General features: G+C 44.2%; 1 protein-coding gene across 15 annotated transcripts in view; it reads left to right on the top strand.

The window, feature by feature from the left end:
• afdna (afadin, adherens junction formation factor a) overlaps positions 1 to 12,851 on the top strand; it is a 151,938-nt gene that overhangs the window by 93,990 nt on the left and 45,097 nt on the right. For all 15 annotated transcript variants that reach the window (XM_034699046.1, XM_034699036.1, XM_034699042.1 and 12 more), the window contains 7 exons: positions 2,139 to 2,284; positions 2,367 to 2,461; positions 2,552 to 2,817; positions 4,198 to 4,341; positions 4,425 to 4,623; positions 5,087 to 5,193; positions 9,479 to 9,559. In XM_034699046.1, coding sequence (XP_034554937.1) covers positions 2,139 to 2,284; positions 2,367 to 2,461; positions 2,552 to 2,817; positions 4,198 to 4,341; positions 4,425 to 4,623; positions 5,087 to 5,193; positions 9,479 to 9,559 — 1,038 coding nt within the window. The remainder of the gene's footprint in view (positions 1 to 2,138; positions 2,285 to 2,366; positions 2,462 to 2,551; positions 2,818 to 4,197; positions 4,342 to 4,424; positions 4,624 to 5,086; positions 5,194 to 9,478; positions 9,560 to 12,851) is intronic.

The raw sequence follows: 12,851 nt of genomic DNA, 5'->3' as shown, positions 1-12,851 counted from the left end.
GACCTGCCTGGTACTAAAAAAAAAACCAAAACCAAAAACAGAACAAAAAAAATAAACAAAGCAACCACCCTTTCTGTCATCGCTCCATCTCTAATGCTGGCATCCATTTTTATGTGACCACGTCTGCTTCTCCTCCTCGACAGTGTGGACGAGAGACGAGTCTCTTCGTCCTCTGACCTCCCTCACCTCCTCTGCTTCATTCAGATGTTAAACCACCCGTCTGTGTTTTAATGTTCCCCAAATGTTTGACTGTCTCGTTTCGATGCACTCGGCTCCATCTCTCATCCTCTGGCTGTTCTGAATCTGAATGAAGGGTTTTTTATTTGTCTTTGTTTTGTTTAATTCCAAGGCGGGGGATAGATGAGTGCGGGGGAGCAGCGTCGCACATTCCTCCCTCTTTGAGTGGCGGGGGTTATTAACCAATCAGCTCCTCAGACACTCGGCTCCGTCCTCCCCGTTGATCCCATGACCTGAAATCTGTCCTGTAGACTGTAGACTGACACATGGAGCAGACGCTCGGCTTTACATAGAGCCTGGTATTATCCACTTCAAGATAATTGTGTCATGAATTATTCTCTGGTGTTATCCTCCTGGTCCAGCATGTTGCTGCTGGTTCAACCTGTGAGCTATGAGGCTGATGAATCACTTTCCTCTGCACAAGATGAGGCATTGAACATGTTTTCAAGAGCTTACATGCTCCTCTCTAAAAATGTAGAGTTTAAAAGACAAGAGGACGACATTTTGAGAAATATGTTTGTCAATCAATCTTTATTTTTATAGCGCCAAATCAGATCAAATGTTATCCTTAGACTCCTTCCAAACAGAGCAGGTCTAGACCGTACTCTATGTTCTATTATTAACAAAGACCCAACATCAAGACCGGATCAGATCCAGGACTCAGTCTGATCTCATCTTAATCCACCATGAGCAGAGCACTTTGCAGCATTTAGCAAGTTACAGCGGCAAGGACAAACTTCCTTTAACAGGCAGAAACCTCCAGCAGGACCAGACTCATGTTAGACACACATCTGCTGAGACAGAGTTGGAGAGAGGGATAGAGGGAGATGAAGAAAGAGATGATAGTGGTGAGATAGATAGATAGTAGTTGTAGCAGCTGGAGTCTGGCACTTCCACAGCAGCAGGAACCTACGGGACAAGGGAGCACAGGGACTCTAGAAAGGTTTATGGTTAGTAACTTTGAAGGGACAGAAGGAGTTAAAGTAAGTGAGAAAGTGAAGGAAAGACAGGATCCCAGTGTGTCAGTCTAAGCCTATAACAGCATAACTAAGACCTGGTCCACGCCTGATCCAGCTCTAACTATAAGCTTTATCAAAAAGGAAAGTTTGAAGCTTACTCTTAAAAGTAGAGAGGGTGTCTGCCTCCTGATCCCTGACTGGTAGATGATTCCAAAGGAGAGGGGCCTGATAACTGAAGGCTCTACCAACCATACTACTTTTAGAGACTCAAGGTGTGAAGAGCAGGCCTGCATGTTGGAAGGGTAGCGTTCCAGAGGGGTAACAGGGCACTATGAGCTCTTTAAGATACGAAGGTGACTTTCTTTAACAGGCAGAAACCTCGAGTAGGACCAGACTCATGTTAGACTGAGTTGAGGTTGGAGAGAGGGATAGAGGAGATGAAGAGAGAGAGATGACAGTGGTGAGATGGATAGTAGTATTTGTAGCAGCTGGAGTAAGCAAGGAGGTAGAGATCGTTTAATATTGACTCCAAACTTTCCATGATGGAGGTCTACAGTCTCAACACTCACTGAAAAAGCTCAAGCATCAAAAGTTAGAGGAGGAGGAGTCCGGTGTCTGTGAACCTGCTAACAAAGTCGTGTCTGAGAGGAAACGGCGTGGTCCCTCATGTCTCTCATAAAGTCAAAACACATCTCTTTGTGATTGACAGTGACGACCACTCTTCTTCTCAGCACTGGGTTGGCTTAGAGGGAGGAGTGGGCGGGGCATGAGCCTATCCCTGAAGTAACAATTGCTCCTTCTGGCTGCCACTCAAACAGAACGCCCCCCCGTCCCCCCGTCCTCTCTTACCTAACGGTTTCTCCTTCATCCTGCCGCTCTAACAGCTCCCTCCCTATGTTCTTTTTTTGTCTCCGTCTGTGAATGTGCGCTTGTACGTTACAGAAGCAGAAGAACATCGCGGGAGCTCTGGCCTTCTGGATGGCCAACGCTTCCGAGCTGCTCAACTTCATCAAGCAGGACCGAGACCTGAACCGCATCACGCTGGACGCACAGGACATCCTCGCCCACCTGGTCCAGATGGCGTTCAAGTCAGTCCAGAGTGTGGTTGTGAGATTTGAGAGTTTGAGAAAAGTGTGTGATGTCTAACGAGCTGTGCTGTGATTGGTGCAGGTACCTGGTCCACTGTCTGCAGGCCGATCTGAACAACTACATGCCGGCTTTCCTGGACGACCCCGAGGAACACAATCCACAGAGACCCAAGATCGGTAATCACACAGACACATTCAGTATCCCAGAAAAGTCCACAGGGGGACTTAAAATCTCAATGACCCTCTTGTTTCTCCACCTCCCTCCAGAGGACGTCCTGCACACGCTCACCGGAGCGATGTCGTTGCTGCGACGGTGTCGAGTCAACGCCGCTCTCACCATCCAGCTCTTCTCGCAGCTCTTCCACTTCATCAACATGTGGCTCTTCAACAAGCTGGTGACCGACACGGATTCGGGGCTCTGCTGTCATTACTGGGGCGCCATCCTCCGTCAGCAGCTCAGCCACATCGAGGCCTGGGCGGAGAAACAGGGGCTGGAGCTCGCCGCTGACTGCCACCTCAGCCGGATCGTACAGGTGAGACAAGGATTGAGGAGTTCAAGGGCTGTGGGATTTATTTTATGTAGTCCTCCAGTGTTTCCCTTGTTTGTAGCAGCTGTTTAAGACGACTTTATTATTTAGCTCTGGTGGTCTTAAGTTGAGGTTGTGCATTTATGGGAAGAAGTTAAAAATTCAAGGATGTGTGAGGATAAATAATCTTTAGGGAGCAAGAGTTCCATGTCCAGTCTGTCTCCGATCCATCACAGCTCGGGATCTTATAGGTTTCTATTCTAGTCAATGTGTTAACTTCCACTGGATCCGCTCCGTTGCGTTCCAGCTCCATATCTGATCCGGCAGGTCGGAGCCCTCCGGACGCATCAATCTCAACAGAGCAGATGGAGCGGGACAGGAAGTCAGGTTTCACCAAAACAAAATGAAAACATCCGGTTAATTTTCAGAATAAAACACTCTGTGTTGTCACCAGATCGTATTTCACTTAACTACAACAACAAACCAAAGTCATGATGAGCGGAGCCAGGCCTGGAGTCAACAGGTCAGAGGTTTTCAGAGGAAAACCAGAAAGACAACATGGATGAGGAGAGGAGGAGGAGGAGAATCCTTGATTCAGTGATTACAGCGGGAAAACCTCGGTCACATGACTCAAGCTGTCCGACGGTCCTGCTCCGTGCTACATTCTGTCTGAAAATGTCGACAGATGAGAGAGAACAGAGCTAGAACGCAGCAGATTTGAGACGGACCGCACATCTGCCTCTCGCTGTTGTTTGATCAGATTTGACTGACGAGGGCGTCTCCCCTGGAAATAAAAGCAAACAGCCTCACAGCTGTCATCACGCTCTGATTATGAGATTGTTCAATTTGAAGCGGTGCATGGAAACAACACGACCTCGCCTTTTCAAAAGCAGTGAACGGAGCACAGTCAGAATAAAGGAAACACTCCTTCTAACTTTAGATTGTTTGAGCATGTTGGGCTCCATCGCTTACGATCAGAAATCAGATTAGAGGATGAAGCTGTGGCCTGCGTGTTGAAAGGGAGTTAAAAATCAGGGTTTAAAGACATGAAAGGATGACAATCAGTGTGATTCTAACCTTTGAATCCACCACATTTGGGAATTTGATACCTCTTGTAACACAAACATACATCCTTTATCCTCTGGTGATAGATAAACCGATGCAAAAACATGCAAATAAACGTCATACCAGCTAAAAACATGCGCAGGTGTGTCCTGATGTTGAATCTTTTGGGCTCATTTTCCCAATAAAGGGACAATCTCACTGTAAAAGAAATATATAAACATGTAGTTTTGTCTTTTTGCTTCCTTCATATTCACAGAAAGCAGCATTTAGTTTAATTCCACTTAAATACAGAGAATAAAATGTTTGTTTTGTGTCTTCCAGGCCACCACCCTGCTCACCATGGACAAGTACTCCATGCAGGACGTGCAGAACATCCACAACACCTGCTTCAAGCTCAACTCCCTGCAGCTCCACGCCCTCATGACCAACTACCACTGTGCTCCCGACGAGCCGTACATCCCACCCGTGAGTCAAACGCTCCGAATACAGCATCATGTCAAAAACTTAAAACCGCTCTGCTCATGTTTCTGTGTTCTGTTTGTGCGCAGGAGTTGATAGACCACGTGGTGGCGGTGGCGGAGAACACGGCCGATGAGCTGGCGAGGAGTGACGGCAGAGAGGTGCAGCTGGAGGAGGATCCCGACCTCCAGCTGCCCTTCCTCCTTCCTGAAGACGGATACTCGTGCGACGTGGTGCGAAGCCTCCCCAACGGCCTGCAGGACTTCCTCGAGCCGCTGCTGCAGAGAGGTAAAGGCGACGTCTGGGACCTTGACTGATACAAGACCTTAATAAAGGGATTAGTGTTTGAAATCAATCAACTGATCTTGATGTAAGGGTTTCGTGCTCTTACTCTGAACATCTCTACTCTTGGAAGAAGGTGTTTCAGAGTTTGACACAGGTTTGATTTAAGCAAGATAGAAGAAACAGACATTTTGAAACATTTTTCATCCAAACTGTCTGTTTATACGTCATAAAACATGCCTGGTGGGAACATTTAAACAGTTATAAATAAGTCAGAAATCTCAAAACATTAATAAATATCCCATAAAACCTCGTCTGGATCCTCATAAAGTTTTTGTTTTTTTAAATGTGGCTTTTTACCAAAAATAAACTGACTTTCAAAGTTCCTCTTACTTCACAGTTTGGGGTTTTACATGAGAGGATAAAGTCTGGATCTCTGTGATGTTAATTTGTCTGTTTTTTATTCCAGGTTTCTGTCGGTTAGTACCTCACCCTCGCTCTCCTGGTACCTGGACCGTCCACTTCGAGGGAGCCGACTGTGACAGCCACTTCTCTGCTGCTGACAGCTCTGAAATGGTACGACACACACACACACACGCATACACATGCATACGCTGTCTGAACCACTTTGTGATCATGCTCTTGTGTGGCGGGGGACAGTGTAAGGTGCAGGTTAAGTAATGCTGACTCATAGAAGCTGTAGAGACTGAGGCGTCCTGCAGAACTGACAGAAGAGAGGCAAGGAACAAACGTACGGTCTGGTAAAAACAGCAGAGGTAGAATTTTCCAGACAGATTTTTCTTTTTGATAACATTTTAATTATGACAAAATATACACTTTAATTTGAGATAAACACAAGAAACCCACCCCCCATGCCCTCCACTCATACGTCTAGTAGCCTACCACATGGCTCCTGATGTCCCCCAAAGCCTGAGATAGAAAGGACAGATTGGCAGCGAGAGCCAGAACATCCCTGGGGTTATCAAGTGGGCTCCTCCCTTCACTGTGTTTTCCTTTAGTTCGTCCCACGACACCTCAGAGAGGCTAAACAGTTAACTGTTAAACCCCCCCTCCATATCCACCAGCAGAACACCCAAATTTAACAACCCAACCCATCAATACTGCCACGTTCAACAGACCCAGGCTCCTACCCTCAATCTCCAGGTAGTGACAACCAATACTACCTACTCTACTACCTGGACCCTAGCAGCCCCCACCACCCAACTCACAACAAGAAGAGTTTCCTAATTCCCCAGGCCTGGCTGTTCTAAAGGTTTACTCTGATTCAGATGTTCAGTCATGGATCAGGTGACGCATCTCACTCTAGTCCCAGTTTTTTAAAAAGTAAACTGGATTTAATGAACCTTATCAGGATTCAGACTTTAAAAGATCAAGAAATGAGGAATATTAGAGTTCTAAATGAGACTTCATAATACATACTTTGTCCACAGGGGGCGCCAAAATCAAACTGAAAGTTCCTTAGCTCTGATTTAAACACATTAAGTTAGATATTAAACAGCTGTTAGATAAAATATTTAAAGGGAACAAACTCTATTATTTCATGACAGCAATATGTCTAAAGTTTATGCATGATGAATAAATGTGGTTTTGTTAGATCAGTTTAAAAGTTTGGTCACATTTTGTTCCTGTGAATCAGAATAATCCTGTTTTTTTTGGATCAAAGTTATCCCAATGCTCCTCAAAAGTTTTGAGCCACACAGACTGTAGGTTTTATCTGGATAAAAACAAGATTTAGTTTAGTTTAGTAATCCTTTTTATCTTCAATACAACCTTTTCTCAAGATTTCATCCAATCTGATAGTTTAAGAGCAACTAAGGCCCTTTCGATCAGCTCCACAATGTTTGATGATAACATTAAATTATTACTCCCTGCTTGTAAGTAAGCATCTTGATTAGTTAGCATAGCTGTAGAGAAGCTTCCCATCACATCTTATTATTTAGAAGATGGAGAAGCTTCTCATTCACTTGGATCTACAAACTTTAAAGCTCCTGTGAGGAGTTTTAGCAGGTAGTGAAAACAGTCTGGGATAATTATTGATGCTTCACACAACACTTATATTATTATGGGTTGAACAACAAAAGACATAATCATAAGTAAAATACTTACAAATAAAATAAAATCAATTAAGCCAAATTAATAAAATAAGTAAGGGTAGAAGGAAAAATAAAAAATCAGTTGAAGTTAAAAAGAACAAGGAATGAATATAAATAAATATCATCAGAAATAAATAACAACACAACACTTATATTAAAGTTTCCCAGGTGCTTTCCTTGTGATCATCACGATCAGATCCAGAATAAACCTGAACCTCACCTCCAAACGATCCTCTCAGGGTTACATCTAAGCTCATCTTTCCATCCTACCAGTTAGCTCAGGTGTGAGTTAAACTGGCTTTAATGGGTTTAAAGTAGATCTTAGATGAATTCCAGTTGTGAGAACATTCCTAAAGGAGACCATGGATCAGTTTTCAGGTGGATTCAGGACTAAAAAAGGTCAGAATTCCTGAAAAGAAACCGAGCAGCAGACGACGTGACGACACAGCCGACATACTTTGACTATTTTTAGAGAGATTTAAACCTGGAAGCTGCTTTGATTCTCATCCAGAGGCTTCTGTGTGTGTGTGTGTGTGTGTGTGGTCTCCCACTTGCAAGGCAGTGATTACAGTGACTTCAGAAGGGGCAATTTACTTTTCATAACAAGCTTCAACACACACACACACACACACGGGGACTCAAAGACACGCACACACATTTTAATCAACACCAATCACACTGCTGAAATTAGTTAGTGAGCCTCGAGCGGTAAATGATAGAGCTCTTTACACACACACACACACACACACACACACACACACACACACAGCCACTTCCTCTGTAATTGGTGTGTTTATCCCTGCTCTAGTATTTCATGACTTTAGTCTCGACATAATGCAGGCGTCTCTCTCACACACACACACACACACACACACACACACACACACACACACACACACACACACACACACACACACACACACGCACACACACACTTTGATAAGTGGTGTGTGTTTGGGCAGACTGAAGGGGGAGGTGTTCATGTAGCTCATGGTCTTGCTCTCTATCCTCTCCAGCTTGGTGGATGTGAAGTTAAAGATGTTAACACTATTAGGGAAATGATCTTCAAAAAGTTCCAGGTCTTTGTTTTCTGCTCCTTTTAGTTGTTTAGTTCTGAGTTTGATTCATTTTAATGCTTTTTTTTTCACCAATTAATCCGTCATTGCGATAAAACTGCTTAACAACACCCACCCACGACTATTCAGGCCAATAGTGTTGTTGGAAATCCAGCACTTGATATTTAAATACTTTGAAATAAAGGTAAAGAAACACTGATGCGGATACAAAGTCAAAAGCTTTCCTGTTGAAAGAAATAATTCGGGTTACGTGCTTTTTTCCTGCTTCCTCTCGTTCAAAATCCAGCAAAATTTTGAGTAATTTTAAGAATTAACTGTACAGTAGATACATATAAAGGAAGACTACCCCCCTTAGAATAAAGCCTGGCTTATACTTCTGTGTTGACTCTATGCATCAGTGATTAACGCAGACATTAGCTCTACATACTTGTGCGTAGATGTGTCCGTGTAGCGCAGCAATACTACCCCAAAACTCTAGAGGGCAGTGTGGTCTCTCTGATTGTTGGGTCGCCTGTTTCCGGCCCTGCTACGATCTCCGTTTACTGTTTCACAGCGATTCAGAACATGTTATGGTAATGGAAGACTATCAATCAATCAATCAATCAGAACAAATGTTCTCCTCAGACTCTTCCCAAACAGAGCAGGTCTAGACCGTCCTCTATATTCTCTTATTAACAAAGACCCAACATCAAGACAGGATCAGATCCAGTCCCATCTTACAGACAGGACTCAGTCTGATCTCATCTTAATCCACCATGAGCAGAGCACTTTGCAGCATTTAGCAAGTCACAGTGGCAAGGACAAACTTCCTTTAACAGGCAGAAACCTCCAGCAGGACCAGACTCATGTTGGGGGAGGGATAGAGGGAGATGAAGAGAGAGAGAGATGATAGTGGGGAGACGGATAGTAGTAGTTGTAGCAGCTGGAGTCTGGCATGTCCACAGCAGCAGGAACCTACGAGACAAGGGAGCTCAGGGACTCAAGAAAGGTCTATGGTTAGTAACTTTAATGGGACAGGGTTTGACCAAAGAGTCTTTTATGTTTTTCAAATGTCATCATAATCGCTGCCTGTCTTCTGGTAGTGTAGTAGTGTTTTGTGGAGTTGATGATCTTCTCACTTCTCCTCTGTTTACGTCAGAGTGTTGTCCTGCCACACACAGCTACACACACTCGGCTCGATTGAAGACATACTTTTTATGAAAGTCTGACACAAGCATATTTATTTTGGAGTGTCCTTTGTCAGAGTATTTTTTCATGATGTGGGAAACCTCCACAGCTCTCTCTCTTTCTTTGTTTCCCTCTCTCCCTCTCTCCCTCTCTTTCTCCACCCAGCCACCCAGCCCTGCTCCAGTGAGCTGTATATATGTGTGTTTATACATGTGTGTGTGTGTGTGTGGGGAGCCATGATGTGGTTTTTTCATTCTTGACTGGATTCCAGCGACCACAGGTTCCTCTGTGGTCTTCCCCTTTCCCCTTTATGCCTCCTTCATTCCTTCCCTCCCTTTTTCTCATCCCTCCCTCCTCGTGCTCCTCAGTCTGCTTTCAGAAACAGAGCGAGGGAACACATGAGAGGACGCTCACTGAGTTTACCCCACTGAGGCTGGTAAAGGTGCATCTTTGAGGTTTCATCCTCACTCACAGTCTGTCCTTCCTGTCCATCTCTCTTTTCAGCCAATGAGGAAAGACCCGGAGGTTGTCACAGTGACCCTGAAGAAGCACAATGGCATGGGCCTCAGCATCGTGGCTGCCAAGGTAGGAAACACCACCTGGAAGCTGTGTGTGTGTGCATATGTGTGTGAGTGTGTGTGTGTGAGTTGAAGGGTTAAATCCAACTAAAGCAGATCTGAGGTTTGTCTGAAACTTTTACTGAATCAGAAAACTTCCAGGAGTGAGTTTTCATGAGCAGAACTGTGACAGATTCTGACAGGAAACCCCAAAATAAGTCGGATGTTTTGATCTTGGCTGTTGAAGAAAGAGTGCGTTGGATTTGTCTCGGCGTGTGTGTGTGTGTGTGTGTGTGTGTGTGTCACAGTGCTGCTATTTAAAATAGACGGCTCTTATTGTTGAGTCTGACAGCACAGCAGAGACTAAACAGAGTCCCTCACAGAAAGCTGTGGACCGCTCCTGGAGGTGACTGTGGTCTGTTCAGTTTGGGGAGTAGGCGTGAAGGGTGGGCTCACTTGGGTGGGACTGCAGGAACACTGTGTGTACATGATGTTTACTTGTTCACACCTTTGATGTCTGGATGGAAACTTTCAGAGTTTTACATCTTGTCTTTGTATTTCTACCCAAAAGGGCAATGAATGAATAAGAACTACAATAAAAAATAAAATAAAAAATATAATAACAATAACCTTAGCTATAAATACAAAGAAACAACAAGTAGGCTTGACTAATATGTACAAGCTAAAATAATATGATAAAGTGCAGTGGTGAGTAGCAGAGGTAGTTTTTACATTATAAAAATAGAAGTTAAATAATACAAAAAATAGAAATATGGAATTCTGCTTGAGAATTGTTGTATTGTGTATCTACATGTATGTTTACAGAGAGTATTGATCTGACAGGTATGACACTGTTATGGTTGAGTGTTCATCAGAGTCCTCTGCTGGGCCTTTTTTCTGATATTGTCTATGTGGGAGGTCCACCTCAGGTCCCGGGAAATAGTGGATCCCAGGAACCTGAAAGAGTCCACAGTAGACACAGTGCTGTTCAGGATGGTGAGGGGGGGGAGTGGGGGGGGGGGCTTCTCCTGAAGTCCACTGTCATCTCTACCGTCTTGAGCGGGTTCAGTTCCAGATGGTTCTGACTACACCAGAGTGCCAGCTGTTCCACCTCCTGTCTGTAAGCAGACTCGTCTCCGTCCTGGATGAGACCGATGAATTTGGTTAAAGGCGACTGCCGTAACCCTATAATGCTCTACTACCTGGATGTAAACAAGCACACATGACAGATCTTGTAGTGCGGAGCAGTTTGTCAGTATGTTTGGCTTTTATTTATTGTCATGCCACCTGTGTTGCCTTCTCGCCCAGGTCGTTATTGCAAATGATAATTGGTTCTCAATTAACTCACCTGGTTAAATAAAGGTTAAATAAATAAAATAAAATGCTGATTTAGAGAATGGAGATAAAGTTGTATGTGGAGTAACCAGCACAGGTATGTGGATGTTAACCTGCAAGGACGACCGATTGCTGGTGGTGCTAGCTCTGCTAGTGGTAGCCACAGTTAGCAAACTAATCTGGCATCGTTCAGCTGCAAACTCTGTGATCATGTGGTTATGTTTTGGGGCTTTTGTGCATTTACTCTGAGAGGACAGGACAATTGATAGAGCAGGAAACTGGGAGAGAGAGAGTGAGGGGTGAGACGCTGGAAAGGGGCCTCAGGTTGGAATCAAACCTGGGATGTCTGCTTGAGGACTATAGCCTCTGTACATGGGGCGCAACGGGCCAGACCAGCGCCCCAAATTGTGCTAAATTTTGACTGTTTTCTGAGAGTTTTCTAACCTACAGACTATTCAGTTAAGAATTTGAATTTCCATTTAAATTAATAGGAAATAGTTGCCGAACATCAGCACTCTGTAGACCATGAACTAGTTTTCTTTGCTTAGAAATTTTAAAAGAAGCGAGTTAACTTGGAGAAACAAGAGTGACACAAGACCCAAGTGCAAATGGGTATTCATGGATCACTCAATTTTTAAAAACTGACATTACTGGCCTTGAAATCTTAAAATTTTAAACCAGAGTTTGACAGACTGCAGAGAGTCAGCTTTCAAGCTTAAAATATGTAGAGATGAAAATGTAGCCCATATTTTTACAACTTTTATTAAGAGCTAGAACCTCCTTTTATTCTGAAAAAACAAGCCCCTCAATCTTCCATCCACACTGCCCATCATGTGAGAGAACACATCCAGCTGTCAGGATCCAACCCAGACACCAGAAGTTAAACAAACTTCTCTATCATCACCCTTTAATATAATAATACAAGGCTGATCCTCACGTCACTCCTCCTGAGTATTGAACAGTGAGACAGCATCAGGAAACATAAATCCCTCATCATTACTTCATCAGAAAAGCTCCTTATGCTGCTGCAGACTTCCTGCTTCTGTAGTTTACATTTTGGACTCCCAGCACAAACATGGTGAGCACTTCAGAGCCGCTGCCGCTGCCGCTGTGTCCCGTGTTGCTTTGATTATAATTTCAAATGGCAATGATTTTAAATGCAGCACAGTTGGATGTTCATTTTGACTAACACATTTCCTGTGGGGGAAACCCTGCACTTAGAAGCCAGACAGTTATGCAATGCAGTGTCAAGGTCCCTCTGTCAACACATGCGACCTTAGATGAGGTCCTTTTATACGTCTATGTATCTGAGCATGTTTAACTTCTCCATCCGGCTTCAATCATCTTCTTCTTCATTTGTACTTGAAGCTCTATAGTATTTTCTTAAGGATTAAAAAAGTTGCATGTTATCTCAATAAAGAGAGAGGGGATCCCAGTGTGTCAGTCTAAGCCTATAGCAGCATAACTAAGAGCTGGTCCAAGCCTGATCCAGCTCTAACTATAAGCTTCATCAAAAAGGAAAGTTTGAAGACTACTCTTAAAAGTGGAGAGGGTGTCTGCCTCCCGGACCCTGACTGGTAGATGGTTCCAAAGAAGAGGGGCTTGATAACTGAAGGCTCGACCTCCCATACTACTTTTAGAGACTTCAGGTACGATGAGCAGGCCTGCATGTTGGGAGCGTAGTGTTCTAGAGGGGTAGCAGGGTACCATGAGCTCTTTGAGATACGATGGTGACTTCCTTTATCAGGCTGAAACCCTGAGCAGAACCAGACTCATGTTAGACCGAGTTGGGGTTGGAGAGAGGGATAGAGGGAGATGAAGAGAGAGAGAGAGAGATGATAGATGTGAGTCGGATAGTAGTAGTTGTAGCAGCTGGAGTCTGGCACGTCCACAGCAGCAGAGATCCAGAGGAACCTACGAGACAAGGGAGCTCAGGGACTCCAGAAAGGTCTATGGTTAGTGACTTTAATGGGACAAGCAATAAC

The sequence above is a fragment of the Notolabrus celidotus genome, chromosome 13, assembly GCF_009762535.1.
Source record: "Notolabrus celidotus isolate fNotCel1 chromosome 13, fNotCel1.pri, whole genome shotgun sequence".
NCBI lineage: Eukaryota > Metazoa > Chordata > Actinopteri > Labriformes > Labridae > Notolabrus > Notolabrus celidotus.
This window is presented reverse-complemented; position numbering and strand designations above follow the sequence as displayed.